Source organism: Lichenostomus cassidix, chromosome 1, assembly GCF_008360975.1.
Source record: "Lichenostomus cassidix isolate B80296 chromosome 1, HeHo_3.0, whole genome shotgun sequence".
NCBI classification, from domain to species: domain Eukaryota; kingdom Metazoa; phylum Chordata; class Aves; order Passeriformes; family Meliphagidae; genus Lichenostomus; species Lichenostomus cassidix.
In genome coordinates, this window is record NC_139479.1 from 2,127,433 (window position 1) to 2,154,530 (window position 27,098).

A 27,098-nucleotide genomic window follows, 5' to 3' on the forward strand; every position below is an offset into this window, starting at 1 on the left:
TCAGCTTGGTGACAAGAGTGCTACTCAGCTTTTCAGAGTTCAAATATTCAACTGCAAGTTTAATATTTATAAGGAGAAAAAGTTTCTAGCCGTATTTTAAATGGTGAAAAATGTAAATTCAATGCATTATTTTAAATACAAAAAAAAAATTAGGAAAAGCAGAAAAGCACTGCACCAACAAAACTACACACTGCCTCTTACGAATAAATTCTCCACACTCCAAAACTCCATTTAAATCCTTTAAATAGAAGCAAAGAGAGGTTGAGAATTTCCAAGCCCTGCTCTGGTACCCAGGAACACACCAGGAGAATTCTGATTGTCACACTGGAAGTGTCACTGAACGAAAAGTCGTTCTGAGCAAGAAGGGAGATGTGGACAATATCCATTCACAAAATCCACAGCAGTACAAATTGAGGCTACTGCACATCCCCTCAGCTCCTGCCCTCCTCAGCACAAACTGCTCCTGGTGCTAATTGCAACACCAAGAAGGAAGAGCAAAAGCTGTATTTTGTATTTTGTTCATGATTTCACATCTGCTTCGGATGGTTTGCAGAGTTTGCTCAGGTGTGTGCAGAAACTGCTCCGGAACAGAAGTTTTCTTTCGCTGCTGTTCAAATTCCTTTTAATTTCATAATCATTAAGTTTCACTTTCCCCCCAACGCTGGTTTAGAGGTTGAGATTGACCAAGGAGGGAGACAAAAACCAGCTGCATGTGGACCCTGCTCTGCTGTAGGATAAAATATCACCAAATTACAGCTCCTGATGGAGAAGATTTTATTTGCACCTGGGCTCTGTCAAACAATGAGAGTTCTGCACCAAAGCACATAAAATCCCATTTAGAATGGCTGAAAAGAACCCCAAATCCAAGACTTTATTCTAACAATCTGTTTATATAGATAGGATTTGGATGTATTTTTTTATTTTTATCTGACTGTTCACTGACAGGCACAGAGATAAATAAAAATACCTCTCACTGGGTAGATTTGGGTCCTGCTCTTTCCTACCAGTGATGGGCTTTAAACTCTCCATCAATGGAATTCTTTGTTAAGACAAAATTCAGCCTAAATTCATTTGGTTCCTATTAAAAAGGTGGAGGTGAAACTAAATGGAAGCTAAAAATACAATACCATAAGCCAAACATTTCCCATCAGCTCCCTCCTCTCTTGTGAGGAAAAATATGATTTTACCCAGTGATGCCCTACCTGATAATAATCAATATTGGGATTATAATACTGTCCTTTAGCTGGGCTGGTGAAGTGAAGCCAAATATTCACTTTCTGGAGACACAGAACATGATTTTAATTTTTTTTCCCCTTCCTTTGCATAAAATGTAATGATTTCCAATGAACTACCTCTATTTTTGCCTCGCTGCACTTGAGAAGTTTGCAGCTGATGCAGTGGTTCACTGATTATCAGCTGATGGCATGATTAAATCATATTTATATTTATATATATATATTATACATACATATATATGTAAACTGCAACTAATTGAAGATTACACAGGCATAAAGCACCAAATTTTTAGAGGAGCCTGTGCAGAGCAAACCCACATTTACAGCCATCACACCTTCAATATGGAGAAAATCTGCTTTTTTACAGAATTCCCTGCTCCCAGAGGAGTATTAAGCAATTCAAGTGTGATCTCAAACGTATTTATTTCATTCCTATGGATTCCCTATTAGCACTTACAGAAAGGGACATATTTCAATGAAGAGCTGGCCTTTGAGATCAATTCTAAATATAAAAATTCACACATAGACACACACAAAAAATATCTCCATATCCTCCTTGTCTTACACAGTTTTGCTCAACAGCTCTGCAAGTTTCAAAATGTTAAATTTAAATTAACCACTGGAGAGCTTCCATTGCATCTCTTGGATCCAACAGAAACAATATTTAACATCACACACACAATACATTTTATATATATATATAAATGTAATTTATATATACAAAATATATATTTACTTGCTGTAAATATACATAATATGGAGGAAACATAATGTTATCTACTATCCTAATTCAATGATAAATGTTATCTACTATCTTAATCCTAATTCTTCCTAATCCATGTCTATATTACCTTTTAATGAGGCTTTGTAAAATCCTGTATATTAAGTTTACTACTTCGATCTTTCATTAAAATGTATTATTTTCTCTGAAAAGCAAAGTACAATGTTTTTTCCTTTAGGAAAAGATTGAAGAAATGAGAGGGGGAAAGAAAAACAAACACAAAAATTTGATAGACAGATGAGAAAAGATCTTCTCTTGGTGATCACAGAGGAACTGGAGAGGAGGAAGAACAGATATTAGATGTCATTAGATAATAATAATGGTAATTTCAATGCTGATATCATTAATATTTAATAAAATTCCCAAACTCCACATCCACACCTCAATGTTGCAAATTCCAGACTCAAGGGAGTGCAAGCTTGGAGATGGATTTTATAACAACTGAAACAAAAGGAATAAACAGAATTTTAAACACAAAAACCTACTTACACCACATTCAAAATCTGTTCGGAAATACATGAAGTACTGAAACTATTCAGTTTTTAGAAAGGTGACAGAAAACTCTTTCAATATTCACTGTTTACAATTGATTTCAAAGTCCTGTCCTTGCTCAAGGAAATAGATAAAAGTTCAGCAAGCTTCATAATCTCCATCTTCACCAGCTGATTTTATTCAATCTTCAGATTATTTTGAATATTTTCATTTCTTTGCATATTTTCTTAGAAGGAAGATGTATTTTAGCTGAGAAAAAGCCTAAACCAGGGCGAATCTGTGTCTCTCTTATTCCTGCTCAGCACAAAGCCATTATTTTTACTATTGCTGTTTTTTTTAGTTCATAGGGTGAAAATCTAAGGAAGGAGAGAAATCCCCATTTCTGCACTCCCTCCTTTCCCCACGGCCTGAAGAACTCCATAAAGATTTTATAGTCCTACAACTCAGGCACACTTTCATTTCATGCTCTCATGAGCTGCAGTTACTTGGCTGGTACTCGCTGTGCATTCCCAGCATTCTGCACAGCCTGCAAATCTGTTTCAGTTTATTAATATTATTTTTATATTTCCCAAACTGAGAGAGGAAAACAGAGTCAAAACAGGAGATTTTGACTGCACAAAGCACAGAAGAACATTTACGAAGATGGCAGGGTTGGTAACTTTTTGAATTCCCCAACCAACCTGATTTTCAGGAGTCTCCAGAGGTTTGGGTGGTTATTCGGTCTGTGATGTGCTTTCTGAAGAGAGGCAGAAAAAGCTCATCATTTCGGAAAGATCATCCCAGAGCCTCACTCAAGTGCCTTATTTTTGTCTCCACTCTTGGGAGTGTTTTTAAAAACAAGTATTGCATTACATAAACACAGTGCATCATCTCAGCAGAAACAGCCACAGATAGCAGTGGATCCATTTTCCCAACTGATATGTGGAATGCTTCATCCAAAAAAGGGCAAGATTTGTCACAAAGAGCTGCAAGGTATCCTCATCCTTTCTATTGCAGCCCCATTGCTTTGAACGGGAAGCATCTTAAGATTTCAACCCATTCCAGCAACTGCTCAGAAACCCGTGCCTAAATCTGAATCCAAAATTAAATTGAGCTTTAAAAAGCACCCTATGTAGGCAGAAAATTCATTTATCCAACGTGCAGCAGCCCAGCCTGGAGAACAGAGGGCACTGCCTGGGTCAGGATTCACCAACTGCAGACAAACAAGTCGGGATGTTCCTTTTTGTGGAGGGAAAAGTGCTGCCAACAGGTTAAAAATAACACAGAAATGAATTAATTATGGTCTTCACATCGTGTTTTTTTCTATCTGCATCTCTCCTGGCTTGAGCAGAGTGGGAATTGGGATGCCAGGAGGCACAGGCAGGGCGGGAAGAGGTGCTGGAGGTTTGCTCAGCATAAAGCAGAGCTGAAGAGAGGAACAAGGAGGAGGCTGTAAGGTGCATCCCACATTTTGCTTCATCCCACATTTTGCTTCCTTTCCTTCCTCAGCTGCGGCAGAACAGTCTGGAAACAATCTTCCCAGCAGCTGCTCTCATCAACAAACTGTTTATTGTAAGAAAGTGCCTGGGTCAAAGGCTAAACGTCATCCAGAACTGAAAGCGTAGCTGTAAAAAAATTTAAAAAAAATAAAAAATCCCCAAGCTGTCCACGCATGTGGAAAAAAATCCACAGCATCGGGAAAGGAACCATATTCCATCTGAAATGCCAACTGAAACAAAAACTCCTTAATTTGGCAGAGCAGGATTTGGTAACACCGCGCTCATTTCTCGTGGCGAGCGCTGATTTTGAGACCTGCTGGACATTTCTGCTACAAACGCAATTTAAAATTCAACTCTGTGTCTTTTGTGGTTGAAAAGAGCAGAGTGGAGTTGTCTTCAAATGTTCTGAAATGTTTTATTTATGCTAATTCAGCTCCATATCCACACGCGTTAAGCAACAAAACAAGTTTAGCCTCAGCACCAGTAAAAAGTGTAGCTGCAAAAAAATCTAGAAAAATGAAATCAAAAATTCCCAGGCCATCCACGCATGGGGAAAAAAATCCATGGCATTGGGAAGGGAACTATATTCCATCTGAAATGCCAACTGAAACAAAAACTCCTTAATTTGGCAGAGCAGGATTTGGTAGCACCGCGCTCATTTCTCGTGGTGAGCACTAAAAATGCAATTCAAAATTCAACTCTGTGTCTTTTGTGGTTGAAAAGAGCAGAGTGGAGTTGTGTTCGAATGTTCTGAAATGTGTTATTTATGCTAATTCAGCTCCATATCCACACACAACAATAAAATAAAGCTTCTCTGATATATTACAAACACACCGACGTGTTACGCAACAAAACAAGTTTAGGCTCAGCACCGGTAAAAAGTGTAGCTGTAAAAAAATCTAAAAAAATAAAATAAAAAATCCCCAGGCCGTCTGTGCACATGGAAAAAATCCACAGCATTGGGAAGGGAACTATATTCCATCTGAAATGCCAACTGAAACAAAAACTCCTTAATTTGGCAGAGCAGGATTTGGTGGCACCGCGCTCATTTCTCGTGGTGAGTGCTGATTTTGAGACCGGCTGGAGTTTTCTGCTAAAAACGCAAATTTAAAATTCAACTCTGTGTTTTGTGGTTGAAAAGAGCAGAGTGGAGTTGTGTTCAAATGTTCTGAGATGTGTTATTTATGCTAATTCAGCTCCATATCCACACACAACAATAAAATAAAGCTTTTCTGATATATTACAAACGCACCATCGACACGTTACACAACAAAACCAGTAAATAATAAAAATCTAGTTTAAAGCAACGAACATTAAAAATCACAGCACAAAATCTCCTTTACCAGCCTGCAGCTTTGAATCTCAGAAATTAAAGAGCCCACGAGCACCTAGGAGAGGGGAATTGGTGCCACAGCAGCCTCATAATTATTGGGACATTTGCTGCCCCAGCCCATAAATCTGCCCTGGAGAGGAACAAAGTCCACCTTTGACACAACATCACGACAAAACACTTCACCAAGAGGCTGATCAATCAGAGCCCTGCCAGGTGTTGATTTATCCTACCAGAAAAAGGTGTGAGAAATTACGGGTCGGGCGTTTCATTCTTCGTGACACCTACTTTGTAACAAAATTGTTCTTACTTTTAATTTTTTTTGGAGGAGAAGTGTACAGTAAATTGAGCCTATGTGCAACTGGGCTAAAAATAAGCCCAGGGAAAGCAGGCAGAAAGGAAAAGACATTCCAAGTTGCACTAAAATCTGAGCATTATGCATATGAAAGTGGGTCGATTTTTTTTTTTTAATTATATAATCCAAGTCATGTTTGGAAGAATAAATTAAGATATAAATCTAACCTTAAATGCTGTATACATACATATTAAATTACTCTCAAAAGTATTCTGCACGGACTGGGAAAAAATACAGACGAATTTTGTTCTCTGCTAATAGGGCAATAAATTAGATGCAATATATTCAGCAGCTAAAACTGCCTCCCTTAAACAGCTATCACATAATACTATTTTTATTTGGTACCAAACCTTTTTTTTTTTTTTTTAACTAAGAACAAAATTGTTTGTTGAAAATCTCGGAATTAGCGGCAGAATGAGTTAAGTAAATAAAACCAACCAATTTTTTTTTTTTCTCAGCGCTGATAAAACCCAATTCTTAGCTGAAGGTTTTCCATCAGGTTTGTTTTGCCTTTCAGCAGGGTTACACACATCAAATGTGAATGAATTTAGTGTTCATGAATATGAAACAGCAGCACAGGAGCCAAAGATTCCCCTCTTAGCACTGCAAACGCTCTTTAAACTTCAGCTGGACCTCATTTTTGCCTCTTGAGGGAAAAGAAAAACCTCCCAGCAGCTCTGTCACACAGGAGGGGTTTTGGAGCTAAAGAAATGTCTGTGGAATATGAAGGTGAAACCACAAGACCTTTTCGCTCTGTCCCTGGAGCTGCACAGCTGATGTTCAACGTGGACAACATGGATTTCAGATTCCTTCCTAAAACACACTCAGGCTGACAGAGCAGTTTGGAAATTACAAAAGGAACATCTTGGAAAGGAAGAATTTCTTGGGAATTATATGCTGTTGTACACTTTGTCTGTTATTTATAGCACACCTACTCCAAAGACAAAACCCAATATTAAGGTAACACTAACTTTCTTTTAAGATCTCTCTGCTAATCAAGAATATTTTTTTAAAAAATTAACATAACAACATGGGATTATTTTTTTAAAAAGTAAAAAAAAAAAAAAGAGAAAGTTTAAAAAGGAAAGTGTAAAAAATTATATCTGCTTTTTATTTAGCAGAGTATCAAAGAAGCTTCATGCTTCAGAAGCACATCGTGCACACAAACAGCAATGTAAAACCTAGCTAACAAATGGAAAACCCTGAAAGAAGCTTCAAAAATACTAAATTTACCAGAAATTAATAAATTTTTCTCACAAAACACGGGGGGAAATACAGTATTCAAACCCAGCACTCACACAACACTGCAGTTGCAAGAGTGGATGACACAAATTCCATTTACAGCTATCCCAGCTGCCAGGGTCTCAAGCCATTGTCATTATTTGCTTTTTCAGCCTTTTCAGATTTAACACTTACTTTTTCCTGCTGGGATTGAACCTTTTTCAGAGCCAAAGGGGTAACACTTTTCCCTTAGAGGAAATCCTAAATAGCACCTTGGATCTCAGGATCCCAGAATGAGCCCCAGAGCCTCTGCAGAGAGCTGAAAGTATTTCTGTAATTTGCAGGGAGAAATGGGGAAAGAAAAACCCCAAATGTAATTTATCCTTTAAAGCTGGACATAAAAGTTCATTAACCCTCACAGAAATGAGGCCAAATTTTACGGACAAACCTTTTTATCCTCACCAGGATTTTCCTCAAGTCCAACACACCACGAGCTCCTAGTCCACATTTGGACTTCCACAGCCAAAGTCAAAGCTCAGGAGTGAAATTCAGGATTTTGGGAGCGATTTTGGGAATTGAGGCACTCAGAGAATCACACAAGGACAGACCCAAGGCTGAGGCAGTGACTGAGAATTGTTCTGCAGACCCAAACACAGCAGCATTTCTGACAATGGCACATTCTTTATTCTGCAGGATTTGGGATTCTTCCTGAGGATAACCACCTGTTTGTGTCCCTTTTGCACCTCTGGGAAATAGGAGTTCATCCAAATGGCAACACTTCCTGGAGAACACAGCCCAGGAGAACTCAAACTGACTCAAATCAAACCCCAGCGCTTGCAAACATCTCTCACTTTTGTTTTTTAAGACTCATCTGAACTGCACACCAGAAAAAGATCCAAAAAAACCCATTTTTTCTGACTAAAATTTAGTATTAATCCAGGCAAAGATTCACTTCATTCTGTCCAGCCTCTTCACTTGAGACGTGTACTCTGTTTTTGTCTTGCTCCTTGCTTTTGTCAGACTGTCCTGAGCAGATCTTGGCTGCTTTTCTTTTCAGGGTCACAAAAGCATTCAAAATTTTTAATTCTACCACATAGCCACTCTGAACATGAACTTCTCACTGATTAAATATGAACCAGCTTCATTGGAAGTTGTTATAATTAATACTCCCAAACCAAAGGGGTAACTTCTAAAAATAAATTGTCCTGAATGAAAAAAATTTCAGGGATTACTTCAATCAGTACTAAGATGCAAAAATGGTGTTTAAAATGAATTCCCAGGATAGTTGCACACAAACTAATGCACTCAAAGTAGACAAAAATCTATATCAGTAAGTGACATTCAGTGATTAATTTATCCTCTGTTAAATAAGGACAGTTTGGGTCTGTTTCTTGAACAGAATTGCTGGGGAAACAGAAGACTGAGAGCACAACAATTCTGATTTAATTTCGAGTTTAAAGTTTGAGATGTGCTTTCAGTTTGTCAAACTAGTGAAAAAAAATCAGGACTGTGACAGTGGCTGTGAAAGTTACTTTCTACAGCAAATTATCAAATGCTTCCAAGAGGAAAGAACATCCTTGGAACAGATGGAGAAATTGTTCTGTACAGAGCAATAAGGGCAGCAATAATTATATTAAAGTTTCCTCCGGTTCAAAAATTATTAATTTGCTAATCCTGGGCTGCTAATGAGACAGAGTGGGTTGTGTAAAGCAGAAAAAAGTTTGAAAACATTTAGAGAAAAGTCCATTTCCACCTCTAAAAGTGCTGCAGAGATGCCAAAAGCAAATCCTTATCTTTCCTGTCTCTTCAGAAACACCACTGGACTGAAATACCAAATCCAACATTTACTCTCCCACAGGCTGCCTGTGGCTAAAACAGGTGGAAGGAAAAACTTCCCAGAAATGCAAAGTGCTCCCAACTTTGTTCATTTAAAATAATGACAGAAATATTCTGAAGACAGAAGTACAGCTTTAAAAGTCTCCAGGTATTTCCAACAAAACCTTGGAAACTCAAAATATTGGTATTAATTGGCAGCTCATGCTGCTTATGGTAACTTGGGGAAACTGCCCCACTCTCTCAGAAGCCAAAAAAAAAAAAATCAGAATTTGCATTTGCTTTTAGCTACTATATTTTTATTTCCATCAGCAAATAATTGCACTAAGATACCAATACAGAAAACACAGCCAGAAAATGAAAAGTCACCAGATCAAAGTTCCCTCTGCAGCTGCTGTTCCTGACAAGGAGCTGTGCTACACTCACTGGTTGTAACACCAAGTCCATCTTGGAGAGAAGAAATCTCTTCCAGACCAGAAAAATCCATGGGGAATTGCTTACTTCATGTCATAAGTTCCAAAGTCAAAACACGCCAGATGCAATTTTTTCATGCAGATCTTGACAATTTGTGCATCAAAACACAATTCTTTTTCCTTATCTTGCGAAAGAATTTTGGAAATACCTCCTGGAGTTCATTTCCATCGATTCTAACTCCATGGAAATGCTGAGCTATGCTCCCAAAAAATAAGACCTTAAAACTCTGAGGATCTTTAAGATGTTTTTCAGTTCCTAAAACTTGACTTTATTCCACCAAACATAGCTCTTTAACAGGAGACACTTTCTCCAGCTCTAACTTTTTCTACTTATCACCTATTCATCGGTTGAATGGTAAATCACAAAAGGAATTGTGATTAATTTCTCTGCTGCAAGTGTAACACCAGAACACTTTATGACAAAAAAGAATTGTTCAGTAATACACATTAATATCCATATGCATCCATATATATCCATAACCTCTCTCTCTTTCCCTCGGCAAATTAAATTATTTTTATTTCCATTCTCTGTCTGAAGTTGTTTAGATGTGGAATTCTGTTAGTAAGTCTATACTGAGGGGCAAAGAGCTGACTAAAAATTTACATGTGGGTTGTTTGTCCAGCAAATGTTTTGAGACTCAGCAATCTGTGAATTCACTTCTAAACATTTTGGTTTCTAAATAATCTAAACTCCAACTTTTAGCTCTCACCACATGCAAAAATCATTGATTTATTACAATTAATACTCTCAGACTGAAGAAAATATTCTTTTCCTTGTTAAAATCTCCCTGATACTGATCCTGCCAATGCTTGGCTGTCGCTAGTATTTTAATTATACATTTATCCATTTTTCTAAATCAAGAAGCGTATTTTGAAATGTTTTCTGGAGTTACTCTTAAACATTTCTCAGCTAAGTCCAACAGCCCAATTCAGCCCAGACTTGAGAACCAACACACCCTAGATATGGAAAGTGACTCTCAATAAACCAGGCTGTAAAAACCCAGCGTTGTCCCACATTTCAGCCAAACCATCACTCCAAAGCAGCACCATTTTTACAGCTAAAATTACTAGATATATATATATATAACAACTAGCAGCTGCAGGGAAGGCTAGAAAATGCAATAATAATAAAGTTGTTTTCTCTCCATTCAAGCCTTGCTCCTTACCTCTGCTCTTCAGCTGCTGCCCCATTCCCCTCTCTCCTCCTCCCTCACTGCCTCTGCTTTTTCATCTGCTATCAAACCAGATCCTCCAGCTCTTCCTCCTGCATTTTTCCTCTCCCCAAAAAAAAAAAAAAAAAGTTCTTATCCTCATCAGTCAAGGAGCATGCTCTGATTTACACACTCCGTGGAGAACTCTCATCCCAGCTTTTCTCAGGGCTGCAGTTCTTCTCTGGTCTCCTCTGGCCCTTGATTTATTTTTATTATCTTGTGTAATAATTGAGTAAGAAATGGGTAAAGAAAGGAGAGCATTTCTGGAATTTGAGGTTGCCAATATGGCTAATATAATTATAGTCATAATAGTCATTGCCAATATGGCTAATGTAATAGAATTACACACAGATTTAAAAAATATGTGTTTTTTTAGACATATTAACACACATAGACAAGTCTGTATATAGAATTATGGAATTATACAGCTGCAGGACCAATTTCATCACTGCTGTGGATCCTCTTGGAAATGCTGGCAGAGATACAACTGTGCCCAGCTGAAATTCCCAAAATTAAATCATGCCATAGCTCTGCATGATCTAACTGTAAAAACCCAGGTTGCCCTGACAGACCTTTACCCAGGACACTTTTCCTGGCAGAATTAAAACACATTTACCATGAAAACAGACAGCACAAGGCGTATTCTGATTTTTTTTTTTTCCCTTCTGAGAAAACCTTGCCTGGATATTCCTGTAAATCCTTTGTCACTCCTGTCACCAGCCCCAGTGCCAAGTGACTACAGTGGTTTATTAAAGTGGAATACATTCTGCTGGTGGAACACCCACTGCAAGCCCCCCCAAAAAAAAAAAAAAGAGATTTCACAGGGCAGTTGCACTACAAACTACAGCAAACTTTCTGATTTCAGCCAACAGCTGCTCTTTAATCAGCTTCTCACTCTAAGAACTGCGTTGTGTCAGCCAGATAGGCACATGCCAAATCCCTCTCCCCCTGCACCTGGAATTTCCTGATTTCCTCACGATGTCAGAAATCATCGCTGAAAATGAACTGTCACAGGATAAACATGACAGAAGCTCTAAGTCAGGCCCTTCCCCATCAGCTGCTGGCACAAGTCACACCTGGTGATGTTTTTCTGGAGTCTCTGTCCAGTGACAAACTCTGAGAACACCCCAGTGTCTTTTAAATCATTAATTAAACTCCCATCCTAACTCTCCACTATAAATTCAGCTCCATAAACTTCAATAACAAGCTTCGTGTTGCAGACAGATTTTTTTTCTGCTAACACTACTGCATAATTGACAATTTCTGAACTGTCAAAGGGAAAAAAAAATACACATTCAGAAGACCTGAACTTTGCAAACTCAGTGTTTCAAAAACAGCTGAAGTTGGAATTTTTATCTTTTTGAAGAGCGATAGGAGAAGATGTTACTACTGCCTCTGGGTTATATATATAAATATATTACTTAAATTTTTTCTGATTAGAATATATAGATTAAATACATTCTGTGGCCCTAAAAGTGAAGGCACAAAAGGAACCCTAAGGAAAGTGTCAGAGCAGCAGCACAACAATCTCCCATTGTGGGAAGGAGGCGTCATTTCTGAGCAATGGTAACCCGATAGGATCTCACTGCGCTCCAGCTGATGCCAAGGCTGCTCTCATTTTCCCCCTCTCACTTCCATAAATTAGCTGCAGGACAGCCAGGGAATCTCGGGGTTTTTAGGGTTGGAAGTGCTCCACTTTTGTCAGCTCTGGCGCGGTGAGGTCAGGGTGGTGCTGAATGTTTGTCCCAAGTTTGGGATTGCTGCTCCCCAAAATCCCACCTGCTCCGGGACTGCCTTGACCCCAAAGGCTTTATCAGGAGTGCTGAGAGAGATAAAACCCACACCCAGACAATTCCAGGGCAGCCCTGACCCCAGATAAAATCCACACCCAGACACTTTCATTCCAGCCTTCACACCAAGGCAGTGTGACACCTGAATTTGGATCAATCTGCCGCTGCAGGTTTCACTTTTTAAGTTAAGATTCCCACTGCAAAAAACTGTGAAAACTCAGCCTGATACCCTCTGCTGAATAAACTGAAATAAATTCAGATTCCCACTACAAACCCCAAAATAAACTGAAACTATGAAAACTCAGCCTGACACCAACACCCAAAAAACCACTCAGCCCTGGTGCTGCTCTCTGTCATCTCAGGAGTGAGAAGTCAGCAGCAGAGCGAGATCACAAATGTTTCAAATATATATTACATAAGCCATTCTGGGGGGGGGGATAATAAAATTTTCCATTCTCTCCAGTACAGAAGGAACATGCCTGGTGAGGAAAGTGGTTGTGAAGTATCATGCACACTGACTTGAAGCCAGCCTTGAAACATGAGAGAATCCAATTCCGTGAGTGGCACTTTGGGCAGATGCCAGCACATCATCATTTCATATCACACTCAGCTCCACACAGGGATTAACTGCTGCTCCCTACAAAAGGCATTAACTCGGAGTTCTCACCGCAGCATAAAGACCCTTTTGATGCAGATTGCTATAAACAACAGATTTTCCCTCACTCCTCAAAGCTCCCTGCGCTTTCCAAGCCATCCTCAAAAGCGTTTATTGAATCAATACATGGCCCAGAAGTTGTTTACAAACCCTAATGCAAAGGAAGAATGCTGCTCATTATCATGTGCCTACAAATGTTCCCTTAAACAGGAACAGCATGTTTGCTGCCATCCTGCAAGGAGGAAAACACACTCTTAGGCAGGGAAGTGCAAAAGAAAGGCAATGTTTGCCAGATTTCCCTTTCCCCTAAATACATGGGGAATATTCCCTGAAGATAAACAACTGAAAGGGAAAAGGTATCTTTGAACACAAGCTGGAATGAGTTGGCTCCATTGGAATTCCCATCAAGATTTCTTAATTGGAAATGTTTTCCTGAATTCTGACACTACAAGCCATCGATTCCTGTGGAATTTCAAATGTTGCTTTAAAACTGTGGAAATACAACACAGGGCAGTTGCAAAGATATTCGAATGCAAATCCACACACAACACACTCTGCATAAAATGCTTTCCATCCCTTCCTTGGTTTTTTTCCCCTCGAAATCCAGCTCAGAGGTGTCCCCTGGTGGGCAAACACCTTCCCTCACTGCTGGAAAAGCCACAGCTGCACCCAGATTTGGGAACAGCAGAGATTCCTGGTGATTTTCATAGGATGCCAACACCAGTGTGGCTCAGCTGGGCACTGGGCAGGACTGGAATCACAGGTGGATGAACTGGAAATACAGGCAGCATCCCAGATTTTTCCCAAAAAACAGCTCCAGGAAGAAGGATGAAGAAAGTTTCAGGAGTGAAGAAATTAGGAGGTAATCCAACCTTTTAATAATTAGAGAATACAGAATGGTTTGAGTTGGAAGGACCTTAAATCTCATCCACCTCCCACTGTCCCAGGCTGCTCCAAGCCCCATACCCAACCTGGCCTTGGACACTGCCAGGAATAAAAAGCTGATTTTTTTTTTCTGCAAGTTTTTGTTACAAAGAAACAAAAGTGAATTTGAGGGAAGAGCACAAAACAAACCCACAGGCAACTCAAAGCCCTGCAACCTAACCAAAACCTTTGAATTTATGATGGCAAAGAGCCCTAAATCCACAGAGTAAAATTACAAATTTGACTTGATAGCAGTTACCAGTCCTTGGGTGAAGTTTTACAAATCTATTAAATTGAGTTCCCAAAACCAGGAAGGTGCTTCAGCAAACACACATTTTTACTGGTAAAGATCCATTTACATTGCTTTATCTCATTCTTTCTTTCCTTGAAGAAATTTTGCCTTAAAATATAGTTTTATTTCTAGCCAAGAGACAAACTGGGAAAAGCCTTCAAGTACAAAGATTTTTACTCATTTCAAATAACACATATAATACATTTTAACAGGCAAAAAGTGCTAGACACAAATGACTTATCAGTGATTTATTCAGGTCTCCCACACGGCCTGCTGCTCATTCAATATTTTTCTCAGCTCTTCTGTTATTTCTGAGCCAGAGAAAAGGGCAAATTTTCCTTTCTGGAATAAATAATTCCAAAAAGCTCTTGTTTTTTGTCCTCTTATCTGTAAGGCAGGGATGATGATCGTGCTTTGAGGATAAGAGAAAACAAGAAAATCTGTTTGTAGATCACACATAAACAAAAAACTTGAATAAAACTAAAAACTTAGGTTTCAGAGCAACTACCCTGGTTTTTAAATTTTTTTTTATAAACCCCTGAAGTCTCCCAGTTGAATCTCAAACCCATGAACATGCAGGGAAACATTTCAGAGCCAATTGTCTCCAAATGCACCCTGAAATCCAGGTTCATTATAGTGTTAGCTGGGAGTTCGAGTTTCCCATCCTCAAAGGAAGATTTATTCAGGATAAAGTCACTCCACAGCCTCTTGGCTGACATCATGGAGCTGGAATTTAAAAATCAGACAAGTCCATCCCAGAACCAAGACATGGAAATCTGCTCTGGCTGAGCTGATTCTGCTCCAGCTACTGAGTTACTCACAAAAACAAAGAATTCTGAGCCTGAGGAGTTTCTACTCAAGTTTTAAGATGCTTCAGATGAGAAAAAGTGTGGTTTTAACAATTCCTAAAGGGAATAATCACTGCTGGGACAAATCTCATCCTTCAAGGAGTAAATCCTCGGTTTGAAATGGAGGAGATGTTCTGCTGCAACTCACAGCAATAAAACCCAATCCTGGCATTTATGTCTGAAAAGTTATCCTTGGGGATGGCTGAAGGAGCAAATATTTCAGAGCTGAGAGGCAAAGCTGCAGAAAAAATCAGCTCTCCATGCTCAGAGCTGCCACTGAACATGTGGGTGCCAGACGACAGGATTAGGGGTTGGACACTGCAGGGACACTGAATTTCCAGAGGGAAATTCTCTCCATTTGCTCTGCAGCACAGCAAGGAGAGAGGAAAAGACTAAAGTGGTGTGTTTTGATATCAATATTTGCCTCCAGAATTATGATAAATATAATTCACCATCAAATCATGCAGATTTAATTCGACTTTTAACCAGCATTTCCATTGTTTTTCATTCAACCACTGCCTCTGTTGTAGCAAAATTCTCCCTGCTAAGAGCCAAACCTCTTAAAAATGGACTTGAGCCTCCATTATTCAGACAGCAGAGCTTTTATTTAAATTTAAAATAGAATAATTCCAGTTCTGCTCATGTTCTGTTGGCTTTTTTTAATCCATGCAGCAGCACTGTGGTTTTTAAGGTCACTGATAACCACATGAACTGGAAATTAAAACTTCAAAATGTGAACCCTAAGGTGGAAAAGAAAAAAAATTTCCAATCCACCCCTCAGGAAAAGCATCAAATTCCACTGCAAAATGCACCAAGCAAGACCCACAGAGTGGAGAGGAAGATCTGAAATTCTTAATAATCAGATTTATATCAACCAGCAGCATTGGGTTGATAGGATTATTAACAGCTGCTCAACAATGGTGCAGAAAAACACAGATTGTGGAAGAGTTTAATTGATTAATTAAAGGAAAACTCAGGAGAATTGGTTCTTATAGAACAAACATTCCTATAAAACAAACAAAGTAATTGGAGAATTATTCTTGGTTGATAGAACAAAGCTGAGAATTTTATTTGATGCCCACAGTGGAGCAGAAAACAGCTCTGAAAGAAAAAGTTCTGAAATGATGAAAGGTGGAAGAGACACCAAGGAAATCACAGAGATCAGGGTTTAAAATGAAGCACAAAACTCACCAAACCAGCACTTCAAACTGAAAGGATTTTAAAATTACCCAAAAAAAAACCCCAACAAAAACCCTTGACTTTATTTTTTTCTTAAAGGAGTAGAAAATGCAGAACAAAACCAATTATTATTTCTTCCACACAAGCAAAAGCAGCTTGAAGTTCCTAAAATTCATTAGAAAATCCTGAGGGGTGAGAGGAACCAGCAGCTTTTAAACACACTGGTGGAGATGGAAACTCCAGTTTAGGGCGAGGAATCATTCCTGAACTGCCAAATCTTGGGAACAATAAAAATATTTGTCATTATTTTTGGAGCTGTTAACAGGACCTTGAGCTTGTTTGATCATTAACTGACTCATTATGGGGTTTTTATTACAGGGATGTCTGTGAAAAACAGCCCAAAAATCACTTGCTGTCAATAAAATGAAGGATTTCCTCAGAGAATTCACATTTTTAGTATCTCCTGGCTCTCTGGGAAAGCAAGGAGACTATGGAGAACATGATGGATGGAGAAAAACAAATAATGTGTGAGAAAGCTAAACTATTAGCATCATTTATTCATTTCTATTATTATTTATGCATTATTTATTTTAATGTGCTCTCTCTTCATTAGCTGCTGTAGGTGTTACACACAAGTTGCAACTTCCTTTTACAGAACATTCTGGAAGTTTATCATGGCTAAAGGGAAAGACATTGAAGTAATGACTACACAGAGCAAAACTACCATTAAAATATGAACAAATAAAATGTGAATAAAACAATTAAAATCACTTTAAACCACATTGAAAGTTCATAAAATGTATTAATAAAAAAATTTATTAATAGAATTTATGAGTAAAATTAAAAACTAATTGTGGTATAAACTTCAACTGAAGAATATATAATTAAAATATCTTTACTAAATGGTCTGCAACCCTGGAATGGCCACTAGATGGCAAGTTTGGATAGAAATGAGCTGAATTTTCATTCATGGCACGTTTGGAAAGCCCAAGGGCAGAGGAAAGAAACAGCCATGAAAAAAAGTAAAAAAGTAGTGAAGGAGGAGAACAAAAATACAAAGAGTTCAATAAACAGGTCTTGAGCCTGGAGCACATTTAGTATTAGCCAAAAAGGCTAAATGGGTTTTAGTTTTGTTCCCACATTGCCACACAGACAGAGAATTAATTCACACATGAGTTTGAAGTGATGATTTAAAAAAAAACAAGTTAAAATCTCTGTTTTGTGTTTTCCTCCCAATTCTTCAGAGCAGTTCTCCAATGGAGGAGTCGGCATTGAGAGTTGTCTATTAAATAACAAATATTCCCAGGAAATATTCCAACATCCTCAGGAATCAAGGTCTTCCCTGTGCAATCTACTTCCCTCTTCACAATTTCCATTTCATCTTTTGCTGCCAGCCCAGGCAGAACTTTTTATCTTGATTTAAAAGACAAATAAATGCTGTTTTTTAAAGCTTTCTGCAGCACTACAGCCTCATGTTCTGATATTGCAGAAGCATTAAAGAGCTCTTAACAGAAGTATGGCAAATCTAGGAAATAGAAATACAGCAAATATATAGAAATATAGTAAAATTAACCCTGCCCAATTTCTGCTTTAAAGAAAAACTGGTTAAAATCTCTGCTTTGTATATTCCTCCCAATTCTTCAGAGCAGCTGTCAGATGGAGGAGTCCAGAATTGACAGTTGACTATTGAATTACAAATATTCCCAGGAAATATTCCAACATCCTCAGGAACCAAGGTGTTCCCTGTGCAATCTACTTCCCTCTTCACAATTTCCATTTCATCTTTTGCTGCCAGTCCAGGCAGAAAATTTTATCTAGATTTTTTTTTTAAATCCTGGCTTTTTAAATAAGTTATTTCTGCAGCACTACAGCCTCGTGTTCTGATATTGCAGAAGCATTAAAGAGCTCTTAACAGAAATATGGCAAATCTAGGTAATAGAAATATAGCAAATATATAGAAATATAGTAAAATTAACCCTGCATGATTTCCACATGGTGAAATTCAGAACTCCTTCAAGCAGGGAACAAAACAGTGATGGATTAGAAATTCAATTTTTTGCTTACCTGTAATATTTGTACCAAACTCTCCCAACAAAAATCCCACACTAGGAGCAAGGTGAGGATCAGAAATCCCTGAATTTGCCTTGCAGGGTAAATCCCAAAAGCCTTACCTCATCTGGAGAGAGCAGATAAATGGGAGTTAACTCAGGAATTTCACTCAGTTCACAGCTCAGGCCAAGGGATGTCAGGATCTCCCTGAGAACTTCATATCTCTTGGAATTGCTCATCTTGAGCAAATTAAATTCCTCTTCAGTTTGCACTTCCATGGAATTGCTGTCCAGCTCCAAGTGGGCCTGGCAGGATAGAAAAAAAATAAATAAAATCAGTTTCCATTTCAAGGATGACAGCTGCCAGAACTTCTCTTCCTTAAAACTTCTCTTCTTTATAAGCTTCTCCTGGAGGAGTTGATCAAACTTGTATTTACTAACTTAAATTTTAAAAAATTCTTCCCAAAACTTCTCTTCTTTATAAGCTTCTCCTGGAGGAGTTGATCAAACTTGTATTTATTAACTTAAATTTAACCTTCTGCTTTTCAGCTCTCCTAGAACCAACAGTAAGGTTGGTTGTATTCTGGCTTGGACAAGAGCAGAATTCCATTAAAACTGAAATTCTATTAAAACTGAAATTCCATTAAAATCGAAATTCCATTAAAATTATGTTAAAATTGGAAGAGCTTTACTAGAGGTTGTGCAAGATATGGAGAACTCAGGTAAATAACATGAATTAAGCTGAAATCAGTGAATTTAAAGAAATGCTGCTGACTAAAAAAGTTATTTTTGCGCCTGCTAGAAAATCACTCCTCAGGGCTGAAGGAGATCTTAAATGTAGAAATTAAATGCAAAAGAAAAAAAAATTCCTTCACAGACCTCCTTTTTGGCTCATTTTTTTCTGCTTTTCCTTTTAAGTTTGTTTTTCAAGTGTTACAAGATATTTCAAAGCCCTTGTACTCTGCAGATCCATTTAATGCTATTAAACAAAGCTATTATTTTTGTTAGTTTCTTCCATTTTGCACCATTTAATGATGTACTCTGTGATTTACATATTTTTATTGAAATTCAGGGAAATTAGTAGATGTTGCTGCCACTGGATCCCTGGAAGTGTCCAAGGCCAGGTTGGATGTTGGTCTGGGACAGAGCAAGGTGTCCCTGGGGATGATTTAAAAATCCTTAAAATGGGATAATTTAAGATCTTTTCCAACCCAAATCACTCCACAATCCTAAAAAATAAATTAAAAATGGGACAGGACACACCCACCCACTAGGAGAGTACAGAAAAAAGGGAACCAAATCTGCCAGAATATTTAACAGCTGATGTCACTGCCTGTCCCCTGAAGAGAAAACAATAAGGGCTTTTCAAATCCAGACTGGAAGTCATTTCCAATTATAAAACGACACACTAATCCTTTTAATCTGATTTTTGAAGCTGGGCTGTAATGCCCTTTTTTTTTTCCTGGGGAAAACCTCAGGAGTATTAAGTTTTACTCCAGCAGGAGGATCAATTTAAAGGGTGCAGCAAAGCAGAACTTGCAGGAAGAGTAGCTAATCAATTTTCTAGCACATGGGTGGCAGAGCTGCCATAAAAAAAAGCCATAAACACACGACTTGGTCTAACAGAGCTGCCAAAAATCCAGCAGATTTAAGCTGATAAGAGACCAAAAAAACACTTCTAAGAAACCCCTGAATATTTTTGAGCTTTGTAATTGCTGTGAGAGTCTTGATATTTGATCCCTGAGCAGTTAAATTTCAGTGCTCTGGGCTCCTGAGATAGTTCTCCTCTACAGAAAATATTGGTAAAAATAGAATCTTTCACCAAGTTTGTTCATATTAGTCTCTTATATTCCTCAACAGCAGGTAAATAAATCTTGTTCTGCTTTTCTCAGTGTGTTTGGCAGATTTATTTTCTAAACTACCTCTTATCAGCCTTTCCAGCACTCAGAGCTTTAGCTGGGAATATTTAAATAATTTTTAAAAAATCAGTGATCAATGTTTACCTTTCTGTGGAAGCTTCCTCCCCATTAGCCAGAAAGTAGAATTAAGAAAAAAATATTAGGAACACTTGAACTTCTCTGTAGTTTAATTTTTGATGGTTTTCTTGGGCTGTTGGTTTTGATTTTTTTGAACCACAGATCACAATCCCCTAACACTGGAGGCACTGATTTCCTGGGGTATCATTTTGAAGTGGAATGAATAAGATTTTGGCTCATCCTAGACTCCCCAGTTCCATCCCCAGGTGCTCTGAGCTATTGGACAGGTGCAGAATGTTAAACACTTAAAACTTTAAAGGCTCAATAAGGACTCAGGAAACAAAAAATCAAGTTCCCAGCAAGGTTCATTTCACACTTCTTGCTTTGCTAGAATTCATATTTTTGTAAGGATTCTGTGGGATGTATTTCCCACCTCCCCAGATCTGCTCAAGCTGTGTCACTGCACAACTTCCAGCAGGCAGAGAGGGAAATCAGTCTGACACAATCCCAGAATAGCTGGGGCTGGAAAGAACCTCTGGAGATGATCCAATCCAACCCCTGATGGTTTGGTGGGGATGCTGTGGCACCATCCTCTGGCACCCCTGGAGATATTTCTATGGATTGATGAGTAAAATTCCTGCTTCCCACACAAACCTGCTGCTCTTTGCTCTACCACCCTCTGGGATTTTGTGTGACCTACACAAGCCTGGTGGTGACAACCAGGAATGAACAGCAGTGACATTCCCATTCATGGAGCAAGTGAAACCCATCCTGCACTTGGATTCTCTGTACATCCAGGACATCCATCCATTTATACCTCAGGGCATAGGGAGGCAAAGAATTCCCAGAGAAGCTGTGGCTGCCCCTGGATCCCTGGCAGTGTCCAAGGCCAGGCTGGACATTGGGGCTTGGAGCAGCCTGGGACAGTGGAAGGTGTCACCATGCCAGGGGTGGCACTGGATGGGATTTAATGTCCCTCCCAACCCAAATCATTCCATGATTCCACACCTGCCCTGGACAGGAACCCTCCAGAACATGCAATGGGAACAAGGGAACTCTTTTAGGATTGCACACCATGCAGCAATGAGGACATGAATATTCCCTGCTCACAGTACCTGGCAAAGGATGGCTTCTCCTCCACTGCTCCCATAAGCCAGATGCACAATAATTATGTCTTTATCAGCATTATTCAATCGACTCAATGCCTTCACCTTGCTGGGCTCTTCCTTCCCCCTCTGCTCAAACACACAGCCACTGACCAGGAGGTTCAGCTTCACCTCACTGCTGTCCTTCTTCCACACCACCAGCTCATGGACAACCTTCCTCAGCTTGTTCCTGTGCTTTATCTGCACACCTCCAAACGTGAAGGACGAAGAAAACCCCAGAATCTTCCCACCTTTGGACAAAAATCTCATAAACTGCTCGTGGTGCCCCTCAGGAATGGCATCCTCTGTGGCAATGACCAGCAGCAGGGAGTTGTCAACCCAGGGAGCTTTGAGCACTTGCTCCTGCTGCAGCTGATAGATGGTGTAGCTCTCAGCATCGATGCATTCCCTCAGGACTGACCTCACCTGCTCAAATCTCCCTTTGGCAGCCTCAGAGCCCAGGTAAATCAGTATATTAGGGGGTTTCCCAGCGAGGTTTATCCTCTTTATTCCTTTGTCCAGGCATTCCTCCTTCTCCTCCTCAGCTTTGTTGCTGCAGTCGTCGGGCAGCTCGGGGATGTTTTCTGCAGAGGCGAATTTCACGGATTCAATGGTGCTGTTCTCCAGCTGCAGGCACTCGTGGCAGCTGGAAAGGTGCAGGTGGTGATGTTCTCCAGCTCCTGCCTCCCTGCCAGACAGCCTGGGGGATTCATCCTCACTCTCCCTGCCTTCCTCCAGCCTGGATTTCTCCTCCTCACCTCGTCCTGCAGGCTCTGCCAGTCCTGACTGGAGAGGGTTTAGTGCATCCATGGCTGCACTTTTCTCTTTCAGGGATGGTGCTTCCTGTGCCAACTCCTTCAGGGCAGATTCCTGCAGATGGACAGCTGGGGAAGGGGAAGAAAAAACAAAAACAGGGCTTAGCATAATGATATTAAAAAATAAATATCATTAACAGAGCAGGATTTAATTCAATTTCACTACAAATGCTCCATAACAGCAATAATTTCATTTGCTTTGACACACCAAGCTCTATTTTCCCCCCAGAACAACATAAATTTACACTCCTAACACAAATCTAAAGACAAAACAAAGCCAAGCAAGTACCTCTGGAAAAATCCTGCTCTTTCAAGGAGGGCAGGGTTTAAAATAACTTGCTGCTGTTTTGAAATAAACTGTTTTGAAATAAGCTAACAAAGTGATGGCATTGGGTAAGAGACAGATATTGAACCATGTCCCTCGCATTGCTGAAGCTGCAGATAAAGGTTTGGCACGAGAAAAGGCAGAAAAAAAGAATATTTGAAATTATTTTAGTCTGTAGAAAAGGAGAAAAACCCACCCATAGCGAGATTTGGGAGCTAAGAATCCAAGGGAAAACCAGAAAATAGGAAGAACTGTTAAACATTCCCCTTTTTCCCTGAAAATGATAGAAATGCAAAGATAAATGATTGGTGGCAAATACAAGTGAGAAAGGATGAGCAAAGATGATTATTGTCAGCAAGAAACATGCAGAGCAGACTAAGGAAGAGGAGAGAAAAAATATTCTTCACAAGGGAAGGTTTCTTCAGCTGCTGAGCCATGAAAATACTTCAGGTCTGAAAAATTTTACTCCATAAAAATCCTTCTCCACTCCGACAAAACCAAATAAACTTATAAACTTCTAATTCAAGGAGAAACTTGATGAACAAAATTGTGTTACAATATATCAGGTCCCAGTTTAATCCCTTTCCTTATGAAATGGCAGAATTTCCCATCAGACACATCTGGGAGCACATTGCTATCCTCCTGCACTCCAGATAAATGTTGTGGATTTTGCCCTTCTTTAATTTCTGCCAGTGAATTATGATTTATGTTTAAAAAAAAAGGGCAAAGCAAATAAAAATCCCATAAAAAACCAAACCAAAACACAACAAAAAGCAAAAAACAACTGAACAAAAAAAATCCACCCAGAGAAAAAAAAAAACCACACCAAAAAAAAGCCAAAGGAAAAAAAAAGCCAAAACAAAGAAACCCACCAAAATTGCTCTCAATCCATGTTTAGCTTTGAAGACACTTTTATTTCCAATAAGAAAATAAGAACATTTGCCTAAAAAACTTCTGGGTTTGTTTTTCTTGTTTGTTTAGTTGTTTTGAATATATCATATAAGAAAAAAGAGAACATTTGCTTAAACTTCTGGGTTTGTGTTTCTAGGTTGTGTTGTTGGTTTTGTTTTTGTTTTTTTTAATAGGTTTGTTAATCTAACAGACAAGACTTAGAGAAACAATATTTTCTAACTTCTGTTTTGCAGCAAGCTGGGACAGTAAAAGGTGTCCCTGCCCATGGCAGAGGAGGGAATAAATTACCTTTAAGGTCCTTCCCAACCCAAACCATTCCGTGATCCTATAAAACTAAATTAATTTTATTAAATTAATTTCATTTAATTAAAATTAAAGCAGGGACCAACACACCAGAATCCCAACAGGAAGTAAAAACTGTCAAAATAAATACAATTTTTTTAGGTAGGTATAAAGACTATATGAAAAATCCTAAAATAATCATAAATCAAAGCTGTTGAGCTGTTAAAAAGGATCAGGAGGATACTTACAAACAATCCTGTGTGGCACCATCCCGTTATCCATCCTCAGCCTGTCTTCCAGGAAGGCTATCCCAAGGCTACTGAAATTATCTACACTTGCTTCAGCAATTAACTTAAAAGGTTCACCAGGTTTATAGGCCAAGGGTGAACAAAAGTCTGACCACTTCACAATCTAGAACAGAGCATATGGATGGCTTTCAGTTGGGAAAGGTTATGGAGGAACACCCAAAAAGCAGCAATATTGGGAGTTGGACTGCAGGAGGTTGGAGTGGAACACAAGGAATTTACTGAGGAATTGTTGTTTTAGGCAGCAAAGACTGAGCCCTGAAATTCTCCTGGTTCTGGAAAAGAATCACAGTAATATCCACACCCAGTGTTGGGAGAAAATTGGGAATATAAAGGAATCATTCCCAAAGATCAAGGCTTGAAAAGTTTCAAGGAACAAAAATGGCAGCAGAGCATTGTCACATTCTGTGAGAAAAATTCCATTTGGGTTGATTTCCTTCAGCACAAATTCTAAGCAAGAATGCTGACAAAACTAACAAAAGTAATCTACTAGGGTTTAATAAAAATGAGCAGAAGTATTAACCAAACCCCAAGGGTTCAAGCTGTTTATCTACACCAAAAATTCCTTTCTCCAGGAAAGAAACATTACACAAGTAGGAGACACAACTGTACACACAATGGGACACAGTTGTTCTCCCATGGAGGAATTTTTAGACAACAAAGCACACCTGCCTTCATGAGCTAAAAAAAACCAGACTTTGCCATGCAATATGCTCCAAAAACCAGGAGACAAAGTGCAATTCCCACAGAGCAGCTGCAGCACTTTGACTGCAGCACTTCCATGAGGTTCACCTTTTATCAGCACACACAAGATGGAAAACACTGATTCAAGTAAGGAATAACACCTACTATGGATGCACAAACTGAGGGGGAGCTGTCAGTTCTTTCATTTATTCGTAATTAGACTATCAGCAAAACGTACCTTTTTAGAGAAAGGTACATGAAAGTGTAAATGGTTTACACAACACCCCAAAAAATCCAGCTCCAACTTTTGATTTTGTGCTCTTTCCCAAGGGAACAAGAGGAATCAACAAACATGCAACCCTAATGGTTCTGTCTCCTTTCTCAGACATTCTCAGACAGTTTCTGATTGGCACAACCCAAATGAGACCATTCAGTTAGAGAAGCACAGAATGGGTTAAAAGGGATTTTAGAGATCATCCAGTGCCACCCCAGCCATGGCAGGGACACCTTGCACTGTCCCAGGCTGCTCCAAGCCCCAATGTCCAACCTGGCCTTGGACACTGCCAGGGATCCAGGGGCAGCCACAGCTTCTCTGGGAATTCCATCCCAGGGCCTCCCCACCCTGCCAGGGAACAATTCCTAATTCCCAAGATCCCATCTCTCCCTGCCCTCTGGCACTTTGCAGCCATTCCCTGTGTCCTGTCCCTGCAGCCCTTGGCAATTGTCTCTCTCCATGTTTCCTGCAGCTCCTTCAGGCACCAAAAGGCCACAATGAGGTCACCCCAAAGCTTCTCCTCTCCAGGCTGAACAATCCCAGCTCTGCCAGCCTTTCCTCCCAGCAGAGCTGCTCCATCCCTCTGCTCATCCTGCTGCCTCCTCTGCACTCTCTCCAGCAGCTCCAGCTCCTTGCTGTGCTGAGCCCCAGGGCTGGAGCAGCTCTGCAGGTTGGCTCTCAATCCATATTTATTCATGATCTTTGCACATCTAACAATAAACCTGGCTGGATAGCTTCTGACACATCCCCTATGCCAATTCTTAGCGAAAAATGTCTCTTTCAGACAGGAAAAGGGGAGCAGTGTGGGGTTTTTCCCACAAGATCAGCTGCATGGTTGAATTCTGGGTTCAACTCCAGCTCAGGGACACCAGAGCAGGTCACAGGTTCAATCTGACTCTGTGGTGGAGGCTGAGAGACTTCCAGAGCATTTAAATATCCTTTCTTATCCAAAGAACAGGTAACACCCACACCTGGAAATCACACCTGGAAAGAGATCTATGGATGCTCTTGAGCTTTTTTTCACAGCACCAAATAAAATATCAGAGGCAAAATGTAGTTACTGCTGCACAGTGCAAATGAAATGAACACACAGAAGTATTTCACGAAGTCAAGCTCTTGCCAAAACCTATGAACTGAAATCCTGCTCAGGCAACAATCCATTTGCTCCAGAGCAGAGCAAAAATCCTCAGGGAATATTTTCAAGCTTTCCTGCTGTGATTCAAGATCAAAATTCTGTCAGAATAAAGGATGAAAGGCCAGCTCATAGCAAGAGATGAGAAATTATTTATACTCCTGATTTCTGAGTCCACCTCATTTTCACCAGTCACAGATCACTGATAGTGCTCCAAAAAATGGCTTTTTTGCCTAGCAATTCCCCCAGGAGCAATGTGTTCCCACAGGCCCTGGCTATGGTGGCAGCCAGAGGTAACAAAATTAAGAGCACTTCACTGTGTTCACACAGAAGAACAACAAACAAAATAAAAAAAACAGTCCTTTTCCTCTTTAGTTTTGATTTTTCTGCCTGGACTGTCGCTTTCTAGCTTTGTAAATGAAATTCATTATTAATGTCCGCGTAAGAATTCAAAATTTTCTGTCTTAGAGAAAATGAAAGCAAAACCAAGATTAAAAAACCAACAAACCCCAAAAGAATAGACAACTAAAGCTTCAATGCAGATGGTTTTGTGGATCTTTCCACTACAAAAAAGTAAAAAGAAAATAAAAAACTCTCGGTCTGTTTGAAGCATGAAATAGATTTAAATTATGATTTTAAAGAAGAGGTTACCTTTTTATTTCCAATAACATCACAGCATATCTGCACCACTTTCTGTGCAGGAAACAAAGGGAGGCACTCACCTCTTGTGAAGAGTCAGCTCCTTTCTGCAAGTTCTCTGTCTGGGCAGAAATGCTCTCTGTCACAAAAGCTATGTGCTCTGCTGTGAGCAACTTCTCGGGGTAAATAACAGGAGAAACGAGGAGGAAACTCCACCTGTTTAAGTCATCAAGGAACTGAAAGAGAGGGGAAAGGAAAATAAGTCTCTGTAGGAAGCAGCTGATTGAAGAATTCCTTTTTAAATTACGCCCAGCTTAAATTCAAACCTGACCCTTTCAGCCTTACAGGAAGGGTGAGGATTATTTCACTTTCCCTATGAGACAAAAAAAAAAGGATAAAGTTCTGAACCATTCCACTGGAATGCATCAAAATAAACCTAAAAGTGACAAGGCATGTTTTTCAGC

At 39.4% G+C, this 27,098-nt stretch overlaps 2 protein-coding genes across 5 annotated transcripts in view; both read right to left on the minus strand.

Moving 5' to 3' along the window:
- Positions 1 to 27,098, minus strand: part of LOC146444049 (uncharacterized) — a 280,352-nt gene that overhangs the window by 228,875 nt on the left and 24,379 nt on the right. The window lies entirely within an intron of this gene.
- HLCS (holocarboxylase synthetase) overlaps positions 1 to 27,098 on the minus strand; it is a 120,866-nt gene that overhangs the window by 85,998 nt on the left and 7,770 nt on the right. For all 3 annotated transcript variants that reach the window (XM_085079067.1, XM_085079139.1, XM_085078987.1), the window contains exons 2-5: positions 26,718 to 26,870; positions 23,849 to 24,011; positions 21,237 to 22,150; positions 18,269 to 18,451 (exon numbers count right to left, since the gene is read on the minus strand). In XM_085079067.1, coding sequence (XP_084935193.1) covers positions 18,269 to 18,451; positions 21,237 to 22,150; positions 23,849 to 24,011; positions 26,718 to 26,870 — 1,413 coding nt within the window. The remainder of the gene's footprint in view (positions 1 to 18,268; positions 18,452 to 21,236; positions 22,151 to 23,848; positions 24,012 to 26,717; positions 26,871 to 27,098) is intronic.